The 21,101-nt window shown below is 41.8% G+C and overlaps 1 protein-coding gene across 6 annotated transcripts; it reads right to left on the reverse strand.

Moving 5' to 3' along the window:
• Positions 1–6,109: 6,109 nt before the first annotated feature.
• Positions 6,110–17,417, reverse strand: LOC103118552 (zinc finger protein OZF-like). Of its 6 annotated transcripts, none has more exons than XM_060197963.1 (4): positions 17,292–17,416; positions 15,176–15,278; positions 12,676–12,821; positions 6,110–8,951 (listed from the first exon to the last, which is right to left on the reverse strand). In XM_060197963.1, exon 4 carries the CDS (start codon positions 8,870–8,872, stop codon positions 7,610–7,612), a length of 1,263 nt encoding a protein of 420 aa, XP_060053946.1. In that variant the 5' UTR covers positions 8,873–8,951; positions 12,676–12,821; positions 15,176–15,278; positions 17,292–17,416; the 3' UTR covers positions 6,110–7,609. The 6 variants fall into 6 exon arrangements, with proteins under 6 accessions (XP_060053946.1, XP_060053945.1, XP_060053947.1 ...); XM_060197962.1 differs by having other exon boundaries at positions 15,150–15,278; XM_060197964.1 differs by lacking the exon at positions 12,676–12,821.
• Positions 17,418–21,101: the final 3,684 nt, after the last annotated feature.

The raw sequence follows: 21,101 nt of genomic DNA on the forward strand, positions 1-21,101 counted from the left end.
CTGGAAACTAAGGACAGTAATGGACGGCAAGGTGAAACTTGCACTGGTTGTGAAAAGACAGGGGAAGAAATGAAAGAAATGGGGACTTCCGGAGGTGGAGCTAGAGCAGCAGATTGCTTTCTCTCCTCCCCTCTCCTCTCCTCTCCCGGATCAACTAGGAATACCAAAGGAGACCAACCAGGACCAAAACAAGACAGGACTAGAATGACCACAGGAACCCAGTAAATCACCTGTGAGTACAAACACATGTGGCTGGTGACAGAGAGGAGAGAGGAGAGACTCCTAACAGTTCAGCAGTTTATCAGTGGAGACACCACCTCCAGTCTGCTCCACCAACAAGGGGACAGCTTAAGGGAGGAGAGGACTCCCCAGAGACTCACCAAGTGCAACTCTGAGTCTCCATTGCTACTACCCTCAGAATCTAGAGCAGTAGCAGAAAGGGACACCAGGGGACAGAGATCTAACCGGGAAACTCAAGAGAAGACCTATACCTTGGGGGCATAGCTGAGGGGCTATGAAAGTCTCTTTGTATAACCACTGGATTATCTCTGCCACACCCTGCTTTATCTCTTGGTCAGAAGTCAGTGATTAAGCTAAGAAGCCTATGGATAGTTTAAAAGCCCTCAGGCTCCCATAGCCTACAGGGAAGAAAAAAAAAAGAGGCTTTTAAACCACTGAGCTCCAACTCAGGGATTGAAACAACTGTTAACTTCCACCACTGTGAACCCTTTAATTAATTTACTTAGACACAAGTCAATCCAGGCAATAGTGATAAATAATTTGAAAAGTACTGATAAAGGGAACTCATAACATAATATATAAAGAAGAAATATTGGAGAATCGAACCAGGACAAGAGTCCAGCTAAAAGTCCTCCAGAGGGTGAAGCACAAAATAATGAGTTCAACATCCAAACATTAGCTAAGGAAATAATAACAGGAGTGAGTAAAGAATTTGAAAAAATTGTAATCAGAAATGCAGGAACAACAAATGAGAATATGGAAGAAAATTCTAATTATCTCATGGTTATTAGAGAGCTGAAAGCTGAAATCGCTGAGATAAGAATGCAACTAGCTGAACAAGCTAAAACAGTATCAGAGCAGGGCAACAAAATAGATGAACTCCAGAAAGCAGTAGAGGGCAGAGAGAATAGATTTGATTTTCTTTTTTTTTTAATATTTATTTTATTTATTCCCTTTTGTTGCCCTTGTTGTTTTATTGTTGTAGTTATTATTGTTGTTGTAGTTGTTAGATAGGACAGAGAAAATGGAGAGAGGAGGGGAAGACAGAGAGGAGGAGAGAAAGATAGACACCTGCAGACCTGCTTCACCACCTGTGAAGCAACTCCCCTGCAGGTGGGGAGCCGGGGTTCGAACTGGGATCCTTATGCCGGTCCTTGTGCTTTGCGCCACCTGCGCTTAACCCGCTGCGCTACAGCCCGACTCCCGAGAGAATAGAATCTATGAGGCTCTTTTCCGCATAAATTTTAAAGACATTTTCAATGAAACGAATCCAATTACAAAGAAGACTAAGGCAAGTATAAACCTATGGGACTACATCAAATTAAAAAGCTTCTTCACAGCAAAAGAAACCACTACCCAAACCAAGAGACCCCTCACAGAATGGGAGAAGATCTTTACATGCCATACATCAGATAAGAGTTTAATAACCAACATATATAAAGAGCTTGCCAGACTCAACAACAAGACAACAAATAACCCCATCCAAAAATGGGGGGAGGACTTGGACAGAATATTCACCACAGAAGAGATCCAAAAGGCCGAGAAACACATGAAAAAATGCTCCAAGTCTCTGATTGTCAGAGAAATGCAAATCAAGACAACAATGAGATATCACTTCACTCCTGTGAGAATGTCATACATCAGAAAAGGTAACAGCACAAATGCTGGAGAGGGTGTGGGGTCAAAGGAACCCTCCTACACTGCTGGTGGGAATGCAAATTGGTACAACCTCTGTGGAGAACAGTCTGGAGAACTCTCAGAAGGCTAGAAATGGACCTACCCTATGATCCTGCAATTCCTCTCCTGGGGATATATCCTAAGGAACCCAACACATCCATCCAAAAAGATCTGTGTACACATATGTTCTTAGCAGCACAATTTGTAATAGCTAAAACCTGGAAACAACCCAGGTGTCCAACAACAGATGAGTGGCTGAGCAAGTTGTGGAATATACACACAATGGAATACTACTCAGCTGTAAAAAATGGTGACTTCACCGTTTTCAGTCGATCTTGGATGGACCTTGAAAAAATCATGTTGAGTGAAATAAGTCAGAAACAGAAGGATGAATATGGGATGATCTCACTCTCAGGCAGAAGTTGAAAAACAAGATCAGAAAACACAAGTAGAACCTGAAATGGAATTGGCGTATTGCACCAAAGTAAAAGACTCTGGGGTGGGTGGGTGGGTAGGATACAGGTCCATGAAGGATGATGTATGACATAGTGGGGGTTTTATTGTTAAATGGGACTCTGGGGAATGTTATGCATGTACAAACTATTGTATTTATTGTTGAATGTAAAACATTAATTCCCCAATAAATAAATAAATTTTAAAAAGAATAATAATTAGCAAAACTAAAAAAAAAGAGTATGATACCTTGAACATTTAGTAACATTAATTCCTAGTAGTTATAGGATTTGGACTTTTTAAATGCTGTTTTTGTTGTCTGATATTTGGCAGTGTCATTTTGCTGTTCTTGGACTGGTGTTTTCATTCTTTTTATTTCAGTTAGAGAAATTGAGAGGGAGAGTCACCACAGCACCAGATATTCCACCAGAGCTGTGGTATGTGTATTGGAGCTTGGACCAAGACATGCACCCTATCAGGTACTTCCTGAGTTCCTTCCGCTGCCGCCAGAGGAGAAAGAGGCAGGACAGATTTGTGTGGTGATTAGATTAGTTTTTTGAACTGTTTGCTCGTGAATAAAAAAATACAGCTTCTCCGCTCAGTCTTGCGTCCCTGGTTTCTGTCTCCTGCCCACGAAGCTAGCCCGGCATACTGGCACCCTGAACTTTGACGACAAATGGTGCACCAATGTGGGACCTGACCTGCCCATCCCCAGATAAGTGAAGACTTTGGCTACCTATCCACTATGGGCTGCTTTTTGCTTGTGAAGAGGTTTCCAAAGGCCTCTGCCCTTTCTTCATGAGACTGTTTCTCTGTTTCTGGAACATTTCGCTCTGGGCCACACTCTGGTTTCCACCCACTCCCTGCCCGCAGGAGTCCGCTTGCACCACGTGTCGCAGGACATTCGGCCTCAGCCACCGGTAGCACGGCGGCAAACATGGCGGGCAGGGCTGCGCTTTCTGAATGGCCTGCCCGCCCGTCCTCCTGCTATGAAGTCTGGGCAGATTCCGGACCACCCGGAGACCGCGGGCTCCCTGCTGGGACTGGGCCCCCTGGCCAAGATACCCAGCTCGGCTCTGAAGGCAGAGGAGCTAGAATACGCAGAGATTCGTGCAGTGATGGCAACCTGCAATTCCTGGAAGTGGAGCTGCGCGGGAGGCTACCTCCGGATGGCGCCCCCCCAACAGCTGGGACAGTGCAGATCTAGATTTGTATTTAAAATGACATGTCTTCATAACAAAAGTTTTTCTCCTTGTGTATTGAAGACCATGTTTATGTGTGTGTTTGAAATTTGGTAAACATTAACATTAAGGTTAAAAATGTAACTTTAAGGCTACATTCTTACCAGGCAAAGTTAAATGAAAAAGGTTTTCAACATAATTCTCATGAAGGTAAAATTAACTTACATTTAAAGTCTGAAGTAAAAATTAGTTAAAAATTAATATATTTTAACTAATTTGGTCTAAAAAACCTGCGCACACCTAGGGTGTGTCTCCATCTTGAATGGGTGTAACAAAAGGTTAAATAAGACGTTATTGATATGTAAAGCTCTCAAATACCTTCTCATTTAGAGTTAGAACCAGCCCAGGCGTAAGATAGATTGCACAATGGTTATGCTAATGATTCTCATGCCTGAGGCTCTAGCAGTGGTTCTTTGCCTTACCACATTTTATTGTGCTTAAATTGGTTAAGGAGCCTTAAAATGAAACAAGAAAGACCTTCCAAATTTATAAAGATACTTAAAGCAATTATAATCATCGAGTAATCAATTGTGGTAAACTTCTAACCCGCTACAAGTTTTGTTTCATAAGTAAGTAAATTGCAGCTGTCAAATTCTCTACAGAAAAGCAGAATTCCCGTGGCTGACCTTCCTCATGCAACATTTCACTCCCTGGCAATTCTTCCGTGGATACCTGCTTTGAACTGGCACTTCTATCGGACTTACTGGTACACAACTCTACAGTAGCTTTCCTTTATGCTGCTGGGTTTCTCAAAGACTGACTGCAGCCAGCTGCCTTGGGACTCTATAGGCCATACCCTCCTCCCTAATGCTAGGTAATGCCCACAAAGACAGGAAACACTTGTGGAGGCAAGAAAAGCCCACAGAAGCAGGAAAGGTCCTTTAGCTTGATAAAGCCTTGCCCACAGAGGCAAGAAACGCCCCCCTCAGGCCTTCCCTTGGCAGCACACTGGTTCTTGTTGCTCGCTTGTTCCTCTATGTTTGTGCCAGTTTTTTTTTAAAATGCCTGTACGATATAGGTTTCTATTCACCTCACACTCCTGATACTATGGTCAATTAGTTAGAAAGGGGGAATTGTTGGTATGCTTCTGGTTCTGCTTCTGGGATCTCTTCTGTTACACTGCTTGACATTGTGGTCTATTTACATTATCATTCTGTTACATTGGTTTAGTCTCACTCCTCTCCCCACGCCTCCGGGAGATTTGGTTTAGCCCTTGCTAGTTTCGAGCTTCTTCTTCCTTCTCCCCGTCCCCTACCCTAGGTACTTCCTGAGTTCCTGCCGCTGCCGCTGGAGGAGAAAGAGGCAGGACAGATTTGTGTGATTAGTTTTCTGAACTGTTTGCTTGTGAATAAAAAAATATAGCTTCTCCACTCAAAAAAAAGAAAGAAATGGGATAGAAGGGTAGAAGGGTCATGGGCCATGATGATGGAAAAGTAGATTGAGGAAGAGAGAATCTTGAAGACACCATTTATGGGGAGATGGGAGGCTTCTTTTTTAAGAACTAAACTGTCAACAACTATACTGTAAGCCATTAACTCTGTGTGTGGCCAAATCACCTTATGCTGGGTTGACTAAATACACTTTAATGAAAACTCATGAAGTCTTCAATCTGTTAAACAGCAACTACATTTAGATTTTCTTCATATATTGTACCTATGTTGTCCTTAATTATCTACTGGAAATTGATATACATGTCTCTCTAGTAAATGGAACCACCCCACCCCAATTTTTTTTTTTAATGGAGTACTCCTTTACTCTGGTTAATGGTGATGCAGGGGACTAAACCTGGGACTTTAGAACTTCAGGCATTAAGGTATTTTTGCATAACCACTAAGTTATTCTCCCCCATGAAGGATGATAAATGACATAGTGGGGGTTGTATTGTTAATGGGAAACTGGGGAATGTTATGCATGTACAAACTATTGTATTTACTGTTGAATGTAAAACATTAATTCCCCAATAAAGAAATAAATTTTAAAAAAAGGTATTCTCCCTGTCCACATCCCAAATCTTTTAAGCAGTAATGATCAATCATAATCACTTCATAATGATCAACTTCATAATCACTAGAAATGCAATTATCACAGTACTGACATTACACGGATATTATTCAGAATCCCTGAATATGGCTAGCAAATTGCTCAACTGGATAGTGTGCCCACTTTGCCATGCTCACCCTAGTTCAAACTGACCCCAACTGTACTGAAGCAGTGTTGCAGGTGTGTCTGTCTCTCCCTACCTCCCCCCTTCCCTCTCTATATAACTCTATCCAACAAATGAAAATCAAAAGCAGTGACACCACAGCAATCACACACACACATCAATATAGATACATTTCAATTATGTAAATTCAAAGTTATCTAATTTTGTAAAACATACTAAGAAATAGTCTAGATATTTAATTTGTAATATTCTCTAGTAAGTGGGTTAGAGTAATATATGATTGTGACTTTTTGTATTGATATTTGACTTTCTGAAATACATTTTCAGTGATAAAACATTTATCATTTTATTTTTTTAACAATGGTTCACAAATGAAATTTTAGGATTAGTTTTTATCAATATACATGTGTATATGACCCAGTAACACAACCACCAAAGTTTCAGTACCATGAAGCCAGACACCCCTTCCAGTATTCAACCGTTACAATTCCCTTCCCAAATTCCTCTGACAAATAGCAGTTTTCACAGCATATAGTCACTTTGGTTTTTACTACCTTTTGCAAGCTCACTGATTTTAGTTATTTATCCATATATGAATGAAACCATCAAGCAGTTGTTTTTCCCTATTTCTTGTACTGGGTATAATCAACACCTCTAACTATTTAGTTCTGTAAGACACATTGCCATTTTTTTTTTCTTGAGTGGCACAGTAAGTAAATATTAAGCATCCTACAATTCTTCCCCCCATCTCCATACCAAAGCTTAATGGTGGTGCTAGGGATTGAATTTGGGACCTTAGCTCAGGCACGAAAATCTGTAAAAAAAAAACACTATATTATCACACAAGCGCATATTATACATTTTCCCCAGTCAGACCTCAATATGCACATGTCAACTCCTTACTTCAGCTGTTGTAAATAGTGCTTTCAAATTGGTGTCTTTCTTTGTATCCTGATGGATGCCTAGGGTTGATATTGCAGGATTGAAATTATTTCCATATTTTCTAAGGAATCTGTTTCATTGTCCATGGAAATCACAAACCCTGAACTGCCACCCAAATTGTGTGACCAGAGCACTGCTCAGCTCTGGCTTTATGGTGGGACAGGGGATTGAAGCTGGGACTTCAGAGTCTCAGATTCTCTTCACATAACCATTATGCTATTTACCAGAGTCCCACTCAAACTGTATCAGTCTCACTATGCTTTTAATTTGCAGTCTGCTATTAAGTGACAATTTTTCAAGTGTCTGTGGGCCTTTTCTTTGGAAATGCCTATTTAGATACTAGGCCCATTTGTTTATATTTTGCTCAGGGTTTTTTTTTGTTGTTGTTACAATGTTTACTTATTTTAAATATCAACCCTTTGTCAGATATGTGATGTGCAAATATATTCTCAATTGCTGTAATAAATTTTTAAACTTGTATTTTCAATGTGGGGAGGGGAGTCTTTAATATAATGCATTTTCTTATAAAGAAGCTGGCTTTTTTTTTTTTTTTTTTGGTAATAGAAAATGAGAGCAGAGCACCAAGTTTTGGTTTCAGTGGTGGTGAAAACTGATCCTGGGGCTTCAGGAATGCAACTCCTATGCTCTACCATAGATGTGATTTTTAACAAACAACTTTCCAATTTCCGCTTTTCTTTAAACTTTGTATTCTTTGCAAAAACAAGTCTTTCCCACAAATTTATAGGATTTCTAACAATTTAGAATTCTATGTTGAGTAAACAGTGTGATCTACTTACAGACTTTTGTCAAATTCCATTTATTTTAGTTTTTCTGAAATATAATTTGTTATCAAGTAAGTTTTGAACACTGCATAAATGTTCTACCATACTCTTTATATGGGTAGGGTCTCTCTCAAGTATGAATTCTCTTGACTACGGCTGGAGCACAGATTAAATGTTTCAGCAGTTTTCGGAAGTTTGTAAGGTTTTCCTGCAGCATGAATCAACAGATGGCGAGTAAGATTTGAAGATTGTTTGAAGGTCTTTCCACATTCTTTACACTTGTACGGTGTCTCTCCAGTATGAACCCTCTGGTGATCAGAAAGGTTTGAGGTTCTGCTGAAGGCCTTCCCACAATCTTTACATTTGTAAGGTTTTTCTCCAGTATGGATTCTCCGATGTTCAGTAAGGTTTGAGGTTCTGCTAAAGGCTTTACCACACACCTTACACTTGTAAGGTTTTCCTCCAGTATGAAACCTCTGATGTCCAGTAAGGTTTGAGGTCCGGCTAAAGGTTTTACCACATTCTTCACATTTATAAGGCTTTTCTCCAGTATGAATCCTCTGATGTTCCTTAAGTTTTGATTTAGAGCTAAAGGCTTTAACACAATCTTTACACTTAAATGGTTTCTCTCCAGTATGCACTCTGAGATGCTGAGTAAGAATTGATGATTGGTTAAAGGTTTTACCACACTCATCACATTTGTAAGGTTTGTCTCCAGAATGAATCCTGTGATGTCGAGTAAGTTTTGAACACTGATTAAAAGTTTTACCACATACTATGCATTTGAAAGGCTTCTCTCCCGTATGAACTCTCTGATGTTCAGTAAGGCTAGAAGACTGGATAAAAGTTTTGCCACATTCTTTACATTTATAAGGTTTGTCTCCAGTATGAATTTTGTTGTGTCGAGTAAGTTGTGAACTTTGGTTGAAGGCTTTACCACAATCTTTACACTTGTAAGGTTTCTCTCTGGCATGACTTATGTTATGTTTATTTAGATCTGACCACTCATTAAAGACCTTTCCACAAGTATTACATATAAATGGATTTTTCTCTGAATTAATTATACCATGTTGAGTAAGTGGTGAAGACTCACCATATTCCTTCTGTTCATAAGGCTCCTCCTTTATAATCTGGATATTCCTCTGTAAAATGAGGTCTAAAATTTGGTAAGAGAGTTTAGTACATTTATTATATTTATAATGTTTCTCTGGAAAAACAACAGATTTTCCTGATGGTTTATATTCTTGATCTCCCTTTGCAATGAGACTTTTATTATGAGTAGTTATCCCAGTTTGGACATCTTTACAGTATAATCTCTTCTTCCTATCACACTTCACTGTTTCTTCCAAGTCTATCAATGTCATTGCTTCCATGTTGTACCAAAAGCACAATTTTGAAATGAATCTTCTATTGGTGACTTTGGTAAAAAGTCCTTTGTGTCATAAGATATATCTGCAAGATATCAAATGCATGGTTTCACTTAGTACATTCAGGGATATGATACACGCACACACACACACACACACACACACACACACACACCAAGCACTATTCAGCTCTGGTTATGATGGCTCTGGGGACTGAACCTGGAAACTCTGGTGCCTCAGGCACAAAATTATTTCTTTCCATGGCCATTATGCTGTCTCCCCAGCATCCTCTCTCCTTTTTTAAGACAGAGAAAAATCAAGAGGGAAGTGGGAGGTAGATGAGAAAGATACCCACAGAACAGCTTCACCACTTATGAAACTTTTCCCCTGCAAGTGGGAACTGGGAGTGTTGAACCCAGGTCCTTGTATAATGTAATATTTTACAGTTCTTAATCCATACTAATTACAAAATATCAGGAGACAGTTAAGCATCAGGACGCCATTCCATCATAAAAACAAGCTTATCAAAACTATATTGAACTCAATGCTTTGATATTCTAGAAATCAATTTTAAGAGTACATCTAAAAATACTAATGATGAATAGTTACAAATTTATTCCATTTGTTGCTTAGAACTGCTTTTCCTTTCTGACATGCAATGCATAATATAAATGAGAAAGCAAATTTATGGATCTCCATGCAATTTCTTGGAAAATTTCATTCTATTCTATTCTATTCTGAGTGCTAAAGAGAAAGGCAATGTACCATAGACATTGGGTTAGTGGCTTTAGAGAAAATAAATGTGTGTAAGCATTTGACTACCATACTTTGTACAAAACTTAGGAGGATGAAAAGATATCCTGGGGGCTGGATATGGTACCCTGGTTAAACAGAGGCATTGCCATGCTAAAGAAACTACACTCAAGCCTCTTGATGAGTGTAGTGAAGCAGTGCTACAAATGTTTCTCTTTCTTCCTCTCTCAATTTCTATCTGTTCTATCAAGAGGAAGGAAGGAAAGAAGGAAGGAAGGAGCAGGCTGGCCAGATGGTGGCGCACCTAGCACTCACATTACAGTGCACAAGGACCCAAGCTGAAGCCTCTGGTCCTCACCTGCAAAGGAGAAAGTTTCACTGAGTAGTGAGGCAGGAGTGCAGCTGTCTCACTCTCTTTCTCCTCCTCCCTCCTCAGTTTCTAATCTCTATCTAATAAATAAATAAATAAATAAATAATATTTTTAAGAGGAAAGAAAAGATATAAGATCTCTATAATCGAGAGTCAGGCAGTAGCGCAGTGGGTTAAGCCACGTAGTGCAAAGCACAAGGACAGGAGTAAGGATCCCGGTTCAAGCCCCTGGCTCCCCACCTGCAGGGAAGTCGCTTCACAGGTGGTGAAGCAGGTCTGCAGGTGTCTATCTTTCTCTTCCCCTCCTCTCTCCATTTCTCTCTGTCCTATCCAATGACACTAATACCAACAATAAAAACTACAACAATAAAACAACAAGGGCAACAAAAGGGAATAAATATTTTTTTTAAAAAAGATATCTATAATCTCTACAATTACTTAAAAAAGTTGAAATCCATAATCTTTTTTAAATATATATATATTTTTACTTATTTAGTAGAAATAGAAATGGAAAGGGGATATAGAGAAAGGAGACTGGGGAGACTGAGTTATTATAAAAGTCATGAAATCTTTTTCTATGCATCAAGTCTTTTCCTACAATCCAGTATCTTTCCCTAGTTTACAGTGCTGCTTTTTTCATAAAAACAAATTAACCTGTGGAGTTGGGCAGTGGCACATCTGATTGAGCACACATATTTCCATGTGCAAGGACCTAGGTTTAAGGCCCTAGTCCAACCTGCAGGTGTAGCAATGGTACCATTTCTTCTCTCTCTCTCTCCCTCCCTCCCTCAATTTCTCACTGTGCTATCAAAATTAAAAAACTAATGAAATTTTTAAAAGTTGGGCTGTATGCAACCTGGGAAGTCACAGTGTCTAGAGTAATTAACTTACAACCATGAGGTCCCAAGTTGATTCCTAAACCACATGTGCATGAGTAATGCTCTAGTTCTGTATCTCCCCCTCATTTCAACCATAAAAAAATAAATCTTGGGGCTAGGTGGCAGCTCACAGGGTAGAGGTTACATGTTATTATGCACAAGGACTTAGTTTAAGTCCCTGTTCCCCATCTGCAAGAAAGAAGAGTCTTAAGCAGTGGAACAGTGCTGCATGGCTGCATATTGATCTCCTTTTTCTCCTTCTGTCCTTCATCTTCTATCAAAAAAAAAAAAAAAAAAAAAGAGGATGGGGAGATAATAAAATGGCTATGCAAAAAAAAAGACATTCATGTCTGAGTATCAAAGGTTCCAGGGTTGCACCCCAACACCATAAAAAACCAGAGTTCAGCAATGCTCTGGTAAAACAAAAAACACCACAATCAAGAAGTTCAACACCACACCAGGAATGGTGAATCCATGTGAAAACTAGGTCTGAGATGATCCTGGTGGCAATAAATAATAGTGGGCAAGGGTAGTTAGCATAATGGTTATGCAAAGAGACTCTCATGCTTGAGGCTACAGGGTCCCAGGTTCAATTCCCCATACCACCCATAATAAGCCAGAACTGAGCAGTTCTGATAAAAAATGAATAAACAATAGCAATAAAACTAAGCAGGGAGAAAGCATAATGGTTATGCAAAATTAAATTTAATGTATGAATATCTTAAGTCCCGGGTTCAGTCCCTGGCTCCACCATATACCAGAGCTGAGCACTGCTCCAATTTAAAGAAACTAGTGGGGGGGGGGGGGCATGTGGTGGTGCACCTGGTTGACTACATGTTACAATGCACAAGGACCCAGGTTCAAGCCCCCAGTGCCTACCTGCAGGGAGAAAGCCTCACAAGTGGTGAAGCAGTGTTGCAGGTGTCTCTGTTTCCCCCATCCTCTCAAATTCTGGATGTCTCTATCTGATAAATAACAATAAAAATAAAACTAGTAGGTTGTAGAATTAGGTCAGCAATATGACAGATGTCTCACATGCATGAGGTTTTTGGTTCAATAGAAAAAAATCACATTTAAAAAAGATTCAACTGAAATCAGAAATGAAAGCAGAAGCTTAAATAATTCCATAAAAATACAAATTACTGGGGGCTGGGGACATTGCATAGTTGTTATGCAAAAAACTCTTATACCTGAGGCTCAAGGTCCCAGATTCAACCCCCCACCCCACCATAAACCAGAGTTGAGCAGTGCTCTGACTCTGTCTCTCTCATTAAAATAAAATAAATAAAATAGGGCCTGGGGGAGTGATTGGAGCAGCTGGTTGAACAAGCAGATGTTACTGTGCACAAGGATCAGGGTTCAAGTACCCAGTCCTCACCTGTACGGGGAAAGCTTTGTGAGCATTGAAACGGTGCTGCAGGTGTCTCTCTCTTCCTCTCTATCTCCCCACCGCGCTCAAGTTCTCTGTCTCTATTCAATAAATATATATAAATTATAAATGGCAAACAATTATACGCCCAAAATTGGATACTAAACTAAAATAAAGTAAATAGCAACAACATACCTGTACTTGAAAAGTAAGTTGACAGATCAATCAAAAATCTCCAGAACAAACTTCTTGGCCAGATCAATTCAATGGATAAATAAAGCAAAGATTTGAATAAACATTATGTTCTGGTAAGAGACATCCAAGATACGAAGACTAAAGTTTTCATACAGTTTCTGTGAGGTCAGCATTATCCAAGTATCATAGCCAAGAAGTACAGCTCAGTGATAGAACATAACCAATAGATAAAAATACTAACTACCTGTGGTGATTATTGATGCAAATTTCTTCAATAAAAATATATCAAGTTGGGAGCCAGGCGTAGCATAGTGGGTTAAGCGCAGGTGGCGCAAAGCACAAGGACCAGTGTGAGGATCCCAACGACATCAACAACAACAGCAATAATAACTACAATGACAATAAAAAACAAGGGCAACAAAAAGAAAAAAATAGTCAACATTGTTCAGTCATCTACAGATTTAACATAATCCCTCTGAATAGTCTTCACAAAACATGGGCTTGTCATAGACACGACCCAGATTCAACTCCAGCCCACACCACACTTAAGGAAGCTTTAGTGGCTTTATATTTGGTCTACCTGTCTCTTTTTCTGTAAAAACATGTTATATATATGCTCTTTTCTTTTGCCGGTAGGATTATCCCTGGGGATCAGTGCATATACAACTCTACCATTCAGGGCAGTTCCTCCCTTCTTCGAGATAGGGTGAGAGAGAGGGAGGGAGAGACTCCTGCAGCACTGTTACACTACTTGTTATCCTTCCCCCAGCAGGTGGAAACAGATTTTTGAACCCACCCAGGTCTTTTGGTCTTAGTGTACATGAGTAACATGTGCTTCATTACCTGCCATCTATCTGAAAAAGTAAGCTAGAGCAGCAAAGCACTAGTGATGTCAAATAAACAAACCTAAAATGTAGGGGCCAGGTAGTGGCGCACCTGGTTAGCAATTACATCACAGTGCAAAAGGACTCAGGTTCAAAGTACCTGGTCTCCCCCCTGCAGGGGGAAAGCTTCATGAGTGGTGAAGCAGGGTTCCAGGTGTCTTCTATCTCTTTTCCTCTCTATCATCCCCTCCCCTCTAGATTTCTGTCTCTATCCAATAATAGATAAATTTTAAAAATTAAAAATAAAAATCAGACCAAAAACGTATCCTAGTATATGCACAATATTATAGAACCACACATAGCTGTCACAACCTTTTTAAGGAAAATGTGATGACTCCCATACTGAGTGATATAAAGAATGACAATGTTATAATTATAAACACTGTAATACAACCATTAACAGACTCAAAACAATGGATTTCAATAAGAGACTAGATATAATCTTAGATTATATTTTTGCCTCCACAGGGTTACCGCTGGGAATCGGTGCCCGCACTATGAATCCACTGCTCCTTTGCCCTTGTTATTGTTGTCACTGCTGTTGTTGCTGGATAGGACAGAGAGAAATCAAAAGAGGAGGGGAAGCCGGCGAGGGGGAGAGAAAGATAAGACACCTGCAGAACTGTCTCACTGCTTGTGAAGCAACCCTCCTGCAACAGGGGAGCTAGGGGCTTGAACTAGGATCCTTACACCAGTCCTTGCGCTTTGCGCCATATGCACTTAACTCACTGCACCACTGCCCAGCCCCAGTTTTATTGATTTTATTTATTTTAATGAGAGACATATAGACACAAACACACCAGACCACTGCTTAGGTCTGGTTTCTAGTAGTGGAGATAAAACCTGAGACCTCAAAGTCTCAGGCTTGAAAAGTCTTTTGTAGAACCATTATGCTGCCTCCCCAGCCCTAATCTCTGATTTTAAATGAACTTTGACAAAGTGAATATGGGAAAGGAAATCTTGTAAACAACTGAAGGTCAAGATAATTATGAATAACACTGAAACTTCACCTAAAACTACATACACGAACCAGGTAGTGGTGCACCTTGTTGACTACACATATTATATAGTGCGCAAGGTAGGTGGATTTGAGCCCCTGGACCCCACCTGCAGAGGGAAAGCTTTGTAAGTGGTGAAGTAGTGTTGCAGGTGTCTGTCTTGCTCCCTCTCTTTCACCTCCTTCCCCCTCGATTTTGGCTATCTCTATCCAATAAATCAAGATTCAATCCCCAGCACTACCATAAGCCAGAACTGAACAGTGCTCTTATCCTTCTCTCTCACAAAAGAAAGAGGGGGAAAGGAGGCAAATAAGCAATTTCAACTTCTAAATGCATGTCATTTCATAAGGAAAACATGCAGCCTCTGGCAGCTTGGAAGGATCAAAGGATAGGGTGTTGGACTTGCAATCATGAGGTCAAGTTTGATCTCTAAAATTATATACACTACAGTGATTCTCTGCTTCTCTCTCTGTGTTAACATATAAGTCTTAAACATACAATACATTATGGATTGGGAGGTAGTGCAGTTGACTCTCAAGCATAATGTCCCAAGTTCAATAACTGGCACTACATGTGCCAGAGTAGTACTCTGGTTATCTTTCCTCCTTCACATAACTAAGTACATCTTGTTTAAAAGATTAAGCACTGGAACCAGACAGTGGCATATCTGGGTGTATGTGTCATAATGATCAAAGGGTCTTAATCTAAGTCTCTAGTTTCCACTCACAGGGTAAAAGCTTCAAGAGTAGTGAAGCAGTGCTACAAGTGTTTTTTTTTTTTTAATTACACACACACACACACACACACGTCATACTAGTCTCAGACAGGACACTGACCTGAAATAAATGACAGTTTCTCTTACATCTCTTCTGACTTCCTTTCCAGGTGAAAACATAAGAAAAATAATCACAGCTTTGCCTTCAGAATATGCCTTTAAATGCATCAACACACCTCTTCGCAATATCCTACAAGGAGACCAAATTGTAAGTTGTCCCTCATTGCTAGTGAACACTGTTCTACTGCAGCAACGGGAAATGTGAGTGGTACTGGCTTGTCCCTTTCAGGCCCCTGTAGGAGTGTCCAGCTCCACCTCTGCACTGTGGTGGGAGGAAAGGCTTGAAGGAGCCGGGAACCATGTCCACAGATCACCAGGAGCTTGGATCAGCCAGGCCCCACAGACACAGGTTTCTGCAGGGTACCCCTTGCCTCCTAGATCCCAAGGAGAAGGGACAGGAGCTTCCACCCTGGGGCCTGGAAGGGGTGTAACCTCTCCAAGTACCTGACCCCAATAAACTGCCTGGTAATTTTTTACTTAAACCAAGTTGCTCATTAAATTTAACTGGATATCAGTAACCCCAGGGAGACAGTATAATAGTTATGAAAAAAGACTTTCAAGCCTCAGGCTCCAACGTCCCCAGGCCCAATCCTCCTTTACCACACAATAAACCAGAGTTAGACAGTGATCTGTTAGAATGCACATGGTGGCCCATGAGGTGACAGTAGAAAAAGGCTTGGTTCTCTCACATTAATGAATAAACAAATTAAAAAAAATTTAAATAGCTGGGGAGAGTATAATGGTTTTGCAAAGACTTTCATGCCTGAGGCTCTGAGGTCCCACGTTCAATCCCCAGTACCACCACAAGCTAGAGCACTCTCTGGTTTCATTTCTATGTATTTCTATCTTTAAATAAATACATAACATGATCTTTCTTAGAACTTCCTTTGTGCTACAAATCCCAGACACCTAATTTTTGTTTCTCAAACTTATTTCAAACCAACAATCCCCCACTTGCTGAGGGAAGCTTCAAAGTTGCCTTCTATCTCTCTCACACACTCACTCACTCTCCATCAAGCAAATTAAAATTTAAAAAGAAAAAATGGCCTGGGAGTTGAGTAAGGTGCTGGTTTCTCAAACAGGATGTCCCATGTGGAATCACACATACTGCTCTGATTTTCTCTCCTTCCTCTCTAATAAATAATTAAATAATAATAATAATCATGGGGAAAGACCTTTACAAAAACAAAGGTGATTCATAGGTTTGGAAAGCGGCGCACACATTGGTCTCATAACAAGCTCCCTGCAGTGCTGCTCCCTCGCGAGAGCCATTCCAGATGCACTGGGCTGGTAATTCAAACGTTAAAAGAGAAACAGGCCTAGAGAGTTTTCCATGCCTTCAATTAGACACCCGCCCCCCCAACCCCTGTGTAAATGAAAAGTCAAAGAACCACCAGTGAACAAGAAAAAAAAACTAAGGTGGGTACTGTAGGGTATTTTTATGCGTTTAAACAAGAGAAGCTTTTATAAATCTCGTTTTTATTTACTTATTTTTAGCAGAGCTGCTCAGCTAGCTCCTGCTTATGGTGGTGAGGATTGAATTTAAGAATTTGGAGCCTCAGGCATTAGTCTCTTTGCACGATCATTAAACTATCCAGCCCTGCCCTCTTTTTCTTATAATAACCAACCTTTACAAATCAGTAAGCATTGTAAACGTTTTGTTTTTCAGAGGCCCCCTCTCACAGCAAGTGCTACACCTCCGCACCCCGACGGACTGACTCACCAGGGCCCACTGACACTCTTCCCGCTCCTGCCCCTCCCTGCACGGTGTGCTGCGGCCTGTGTCCCCCCCAACAGCCCCACCCAGACGGGCGTCCCGGGGACACCTGTCCAGCTGCCCCTTCCGACAGGACGCCGCGGCGGGGGAGGCTGGAGGAGCCGGGACCCTCGTCCGCTCAGTCCCGGGGGGCGCGGGGCAGCCAGACCCACAGACTCGGGCTGCTGCAGGCGCCTCGCGGGGACCCCGCCCCCTGGGCCTCGCGATCCCGAGGAGAAGGGACAGAAGCCTTCACCCTGGGGCTTCGGAGGGAACCCGAGCTGGCCTAGGGACGGGAGCAGGGCGACCTCTACCGCTGCGCCGCTTCCAGGGCTTTACGGCCGACCGAAAGCGGAGTCTCGGGATCACGCCCCAGGCCGCACTCACCGTTTGCCGCTGGCTCCGGCCCTGCGGCGCCTTCCCAGATCTGGAGTCCGCGCTGCGTCCTGCACTAGGCGCCTATCACCTACCAGCAGGAAGGGGCGATGCTGAGAAAATGGCCGACCATGTGCGCACATAGACACCAGCAAGTCTGACGGCCTAGAGAGACCTTCGAGACCGCTGCGAGCATCGCCCACCCCCAGTCCTGGTTGGACGGGAATCCAGCCACACAGGGAGCAGCTACAGACCTACCGCTGTCCAATCAGAACCTGTGCAAGTTGTGTGACTGGGGCCCCGTCCAATCACCTAGAAGTGATACTGCACAGCCATAAGGTATTTCCATTTTTATTGTTTAAAGTTCTCCAGAGTCCTGGTCACCCGCTGGCAGACACCTGCTTTCTAGCATCTGGGTTCAGGCCCCAGGCACCCCGTGCAGGGGGAAGGAAGCATCAAAGGGGGTGTGTGAAAGTAGGGGGCGGTGTTACAGGTGTCTCATTCTCTGTGTCCCTCTCTATCAAAAAAGAAACGGGGGAAATATGGCCGCTGGGAAGAATGGAACCATGAAAGCACCCAGCCCCAGCAATAATCCTGGTAGAAAAAGGTTCAAGATTCTCTTCACACTTACTGTTTTCCACAGGAACAAGGCTGCTCTAGTACATTCCCACCAACAGTGTACCAGATTTCTTCCATTCCCTCCACAGCCTCACAACCTGTTGCTTCCAATCCTTTTCCCTTCCCTTCCCTCTCTTCCCTCCCTCTTTTCTCTTCCCTCCCCTCCCCTTCCCTCCCTTCCCTTCCCTCTCTTTTGATAGAGAAATGAAGAGACCCCTGCAATACCACTAGTGGGCGATGGGGGATTTCAGTCCCAGTTCTCCTACATGGAATGTGCTCAACCTCTTGAACCCGGACCCCTTTCCAGTCTTTTTGATATAGGTCATTGTCACCAGTTTGCAGTGGTATTTTGTGATTTTTAACAAGGAGTTCTTGAAAAATAGTAATTTGGAGAGATTTTTCATAGATATGGGCCACGTGCATGCTTTTTTCCTGCCCCCCCCCTTTTTTCTTAGAGACAGAAAAAGAGGCAGAGGGAGAAAGTGAAAGAAACCACCTTACAGAAGCTTCCATCAATGAAGTGGAAGCTGGGCTAGACGCTGTGTGGTGCACATGGCAAAGAGCACACTATATTGCTGCCCTGTATGCTTATTTGGAGAGGTTTCTTTCTTCTTCTTTTCCCTTTATTTATTTATTGGATAGAAGGATAGAGACAGGTAGAAATCGAGAGGAAAGGGGGTGATAGAGAGGGAGAGAGACAGACACCTGCAACCCTGCTTCACCACTTGTGGAGCTTTCCCCCCCTGCAGGTGGGGACCAGGGGATGGAACCTGAGTCCTTGTGCATTGTAATATGTGCACTCAACCAGGTGCACCACCACCCGGCCCCAAAAACATACTAGAGAGGTTTCTAGTATGTTTTTAATGGGCTTTGTTTTTTTTTTTTCGGTTGTTGATTTATATGTTTTTTAAATATATTTCCTACATTGATCCTTTGTTAGCAAATATTTTCTCCCAACTGCTAGCTTTTTTTTTTTTAAGATTTATTTATTTGAGAGGGAGCAAAAGAGGGGGGGGAAGGTAAATTAGAACATTACTCTGGTACCTGTGATGGCAGGAATCAAACTGGTAGCCTCATATTTGAGAGTCCAGTGCTTTTTTTTTTTTTTCCGCCAGGGTTATTGCTGGGGCTTAGTGCCTGCACCATGAGTCCACTGCTCCTGGAGGCCATTTTTTTCTCCCCTTTTGTAGCCTTGTTGTGGTTATTATTGTTATTGTTGATGTCATTTATTGTTGGATAGGACAGAGAGAAGTAGAGAGGAGGGGAAGACAGAGAGGGAGAGAGAAAGACAGACACCTCCAGAACTGCCTGACCACCTGTGAAGCGACTCCCCTGCAGGTGGGGAGCCAGGGGCTCAAACCGGGTTCCTTATGCCGGTCCTTGTGCAGTCCAGTGCTTTATTAACTGCACCACCTTCCAGGTCCCTAGCTTGTCTTTTATTCTTGTGGAAGAATCCTGCAATGTATAAAAGTTTTAAAGTTGATATAGTCCCATTTGCTTATTCTAGTTTTGCTTGCCAGTGGGGTTGAGTCTTCAAATGTTTTAGTCTTTTAACACTTAGGTCTTGAAATGTTTCACCTATGTTTTCCCATATATGTCTTATAGTTTTGGGTCGAATATCTAAGTCTTTTGCTGTCAGTAGGGCTTCACTGCTCCAAGCTGACTTTTTCAAATATGAAAAGAGAACTAGAGAAAGAGAGGGAAAGATGCCACAGCACAAAAGCTTCCTCCATTGTGGTGGGTACTGGATTTGACTTTCTGTCACATACATACAATACAGTACAATACACCATCTTGTTGATCCATAATATCAAAATCTTTAATCCATTTTGAATGAATTTTAGCATACAATTTTCATTTACTTCTTTATTTGATGGGGCAGAAAGAAATTAAGAGAGAGAGGGAGAGAGGTAGAGACTTGCAGCACTGCTTCACCACTCATGATGCTCTCCCCCTGCAAGTGGGTATGGGGGGCTTGAACCCTTATCTTTGCACCATGTAATATATGTGCTGGTGCACCATCACTCAGGCTCTTATGATCATCATCATCATCATTCTTCTTCTTCTAGCGTTTGCCCTTCTTCCGTAGCCAGTCAACAGCGTCAGGTTGAGCCTGATGTAAAGTTTCGAGACCTCCTTTAAATCTGGAGAGGTGGCAGTCGTTGACTATCATCATCATCATCATCATCATCAACTTCTTCTCTTCTTCCTCCTTCTTTCCCTTCCTCTCCTTCCTCTTTTTCTTCTTCTACTTCTCCTTTTCTTTTTTTAAAAATAAAAGTGTATTTTATTTTATTAATCTTGGGTAGAGACAGAGAAAGTGGGAGGGATGGGGATGTTAGAGAAAAAGAGAGAGCAGCAGCACTGCTTTACCACTTGTGAAGCTCCCCCTTCCCTCCCTGCCACAGGTGGGGTGATTTTCTATTCTTCCTTTCTGAGAGGAAGGAAACTAGAGTATTACTTTGGTGCATGCAATACTGTGAATCAAACTCAATAACTTAGTTTTTTATTTTTTAAAAAAAAATTTTTGGTATTATCTTTATTTATTCATTGGATAGAGACAGCCAGAAATTGAGAGGGAAGAGGATGATAGAGAGGGAGACAGACACCTGCAACACTGTTTCACCACTTGCAAAGCTTTCCTCCTGCACATAGGGACTGGGAGCTTGAACTGAGGTCCTTGTGCATTGTAACATGTGCATTCAATCAGGGGCACCACCACCTGGCCCAGTTTTTGCTTCTGAATTATTATTTTTTTACCCTGTGACTGTACAGGTTATTATTATTATTATTATTATTATTATTATTTTACCAGAGTGGTGCTCAGCTTTGGCTTATGGTGGTGCGGGGCATTGAATCTGGGATTTAGGAGCCACAGGCATGAGAGTCACTTACAAGTCAAAGGAGGAGGGAAGAGTGAAGAGTGGCCAAGAATCTCCCTGCACACATGCCTCTCAGTGCACCCGAGTTTGAGTTTAGGACATTATTCCTGTAAACTGACCTTATTGCCTTTTACTCTCCACTCAGCAGCTATGACCCAGTGGTTTCCCCTCTTCCTTTCACAGCAGCACTGCAGCCACAACACTTATGTTCCACTCAAGACCTCCCTCCAGCTTCTGCCTAGAAGTTCTTTCCTGGGCTCTTCACTTTGTAGGCTCCTACAGGATCCCTCCCTCCCTCCCTTTTCCCCTTCCTTCCTTCCTT

The sequence above is a fragment of the Erinaceus europaeus genome, chromosome 9 (assembly GCF_950295315.1).
Source record: "Erinaceus europaeus chromosome 9, mEriEur2.1, whole genome shotgun sequence".
Lineage (NCBI taxonomy): Eukaryota > Metazoa > Chordata > Mammalia > Eulipotyphla > Erinaceidae > Erinaceus > Erinaceus europaeus.

Excerpts from the sequence above, each read along its gene's own strand:
- LOC103118552 (XM_060197965.1), bottom strand. The coding sequence starts at position 8,872 with ATGGAAGCAATGACATTGATAGACTTGGAAGAAACAGTGAAGTGTGAT.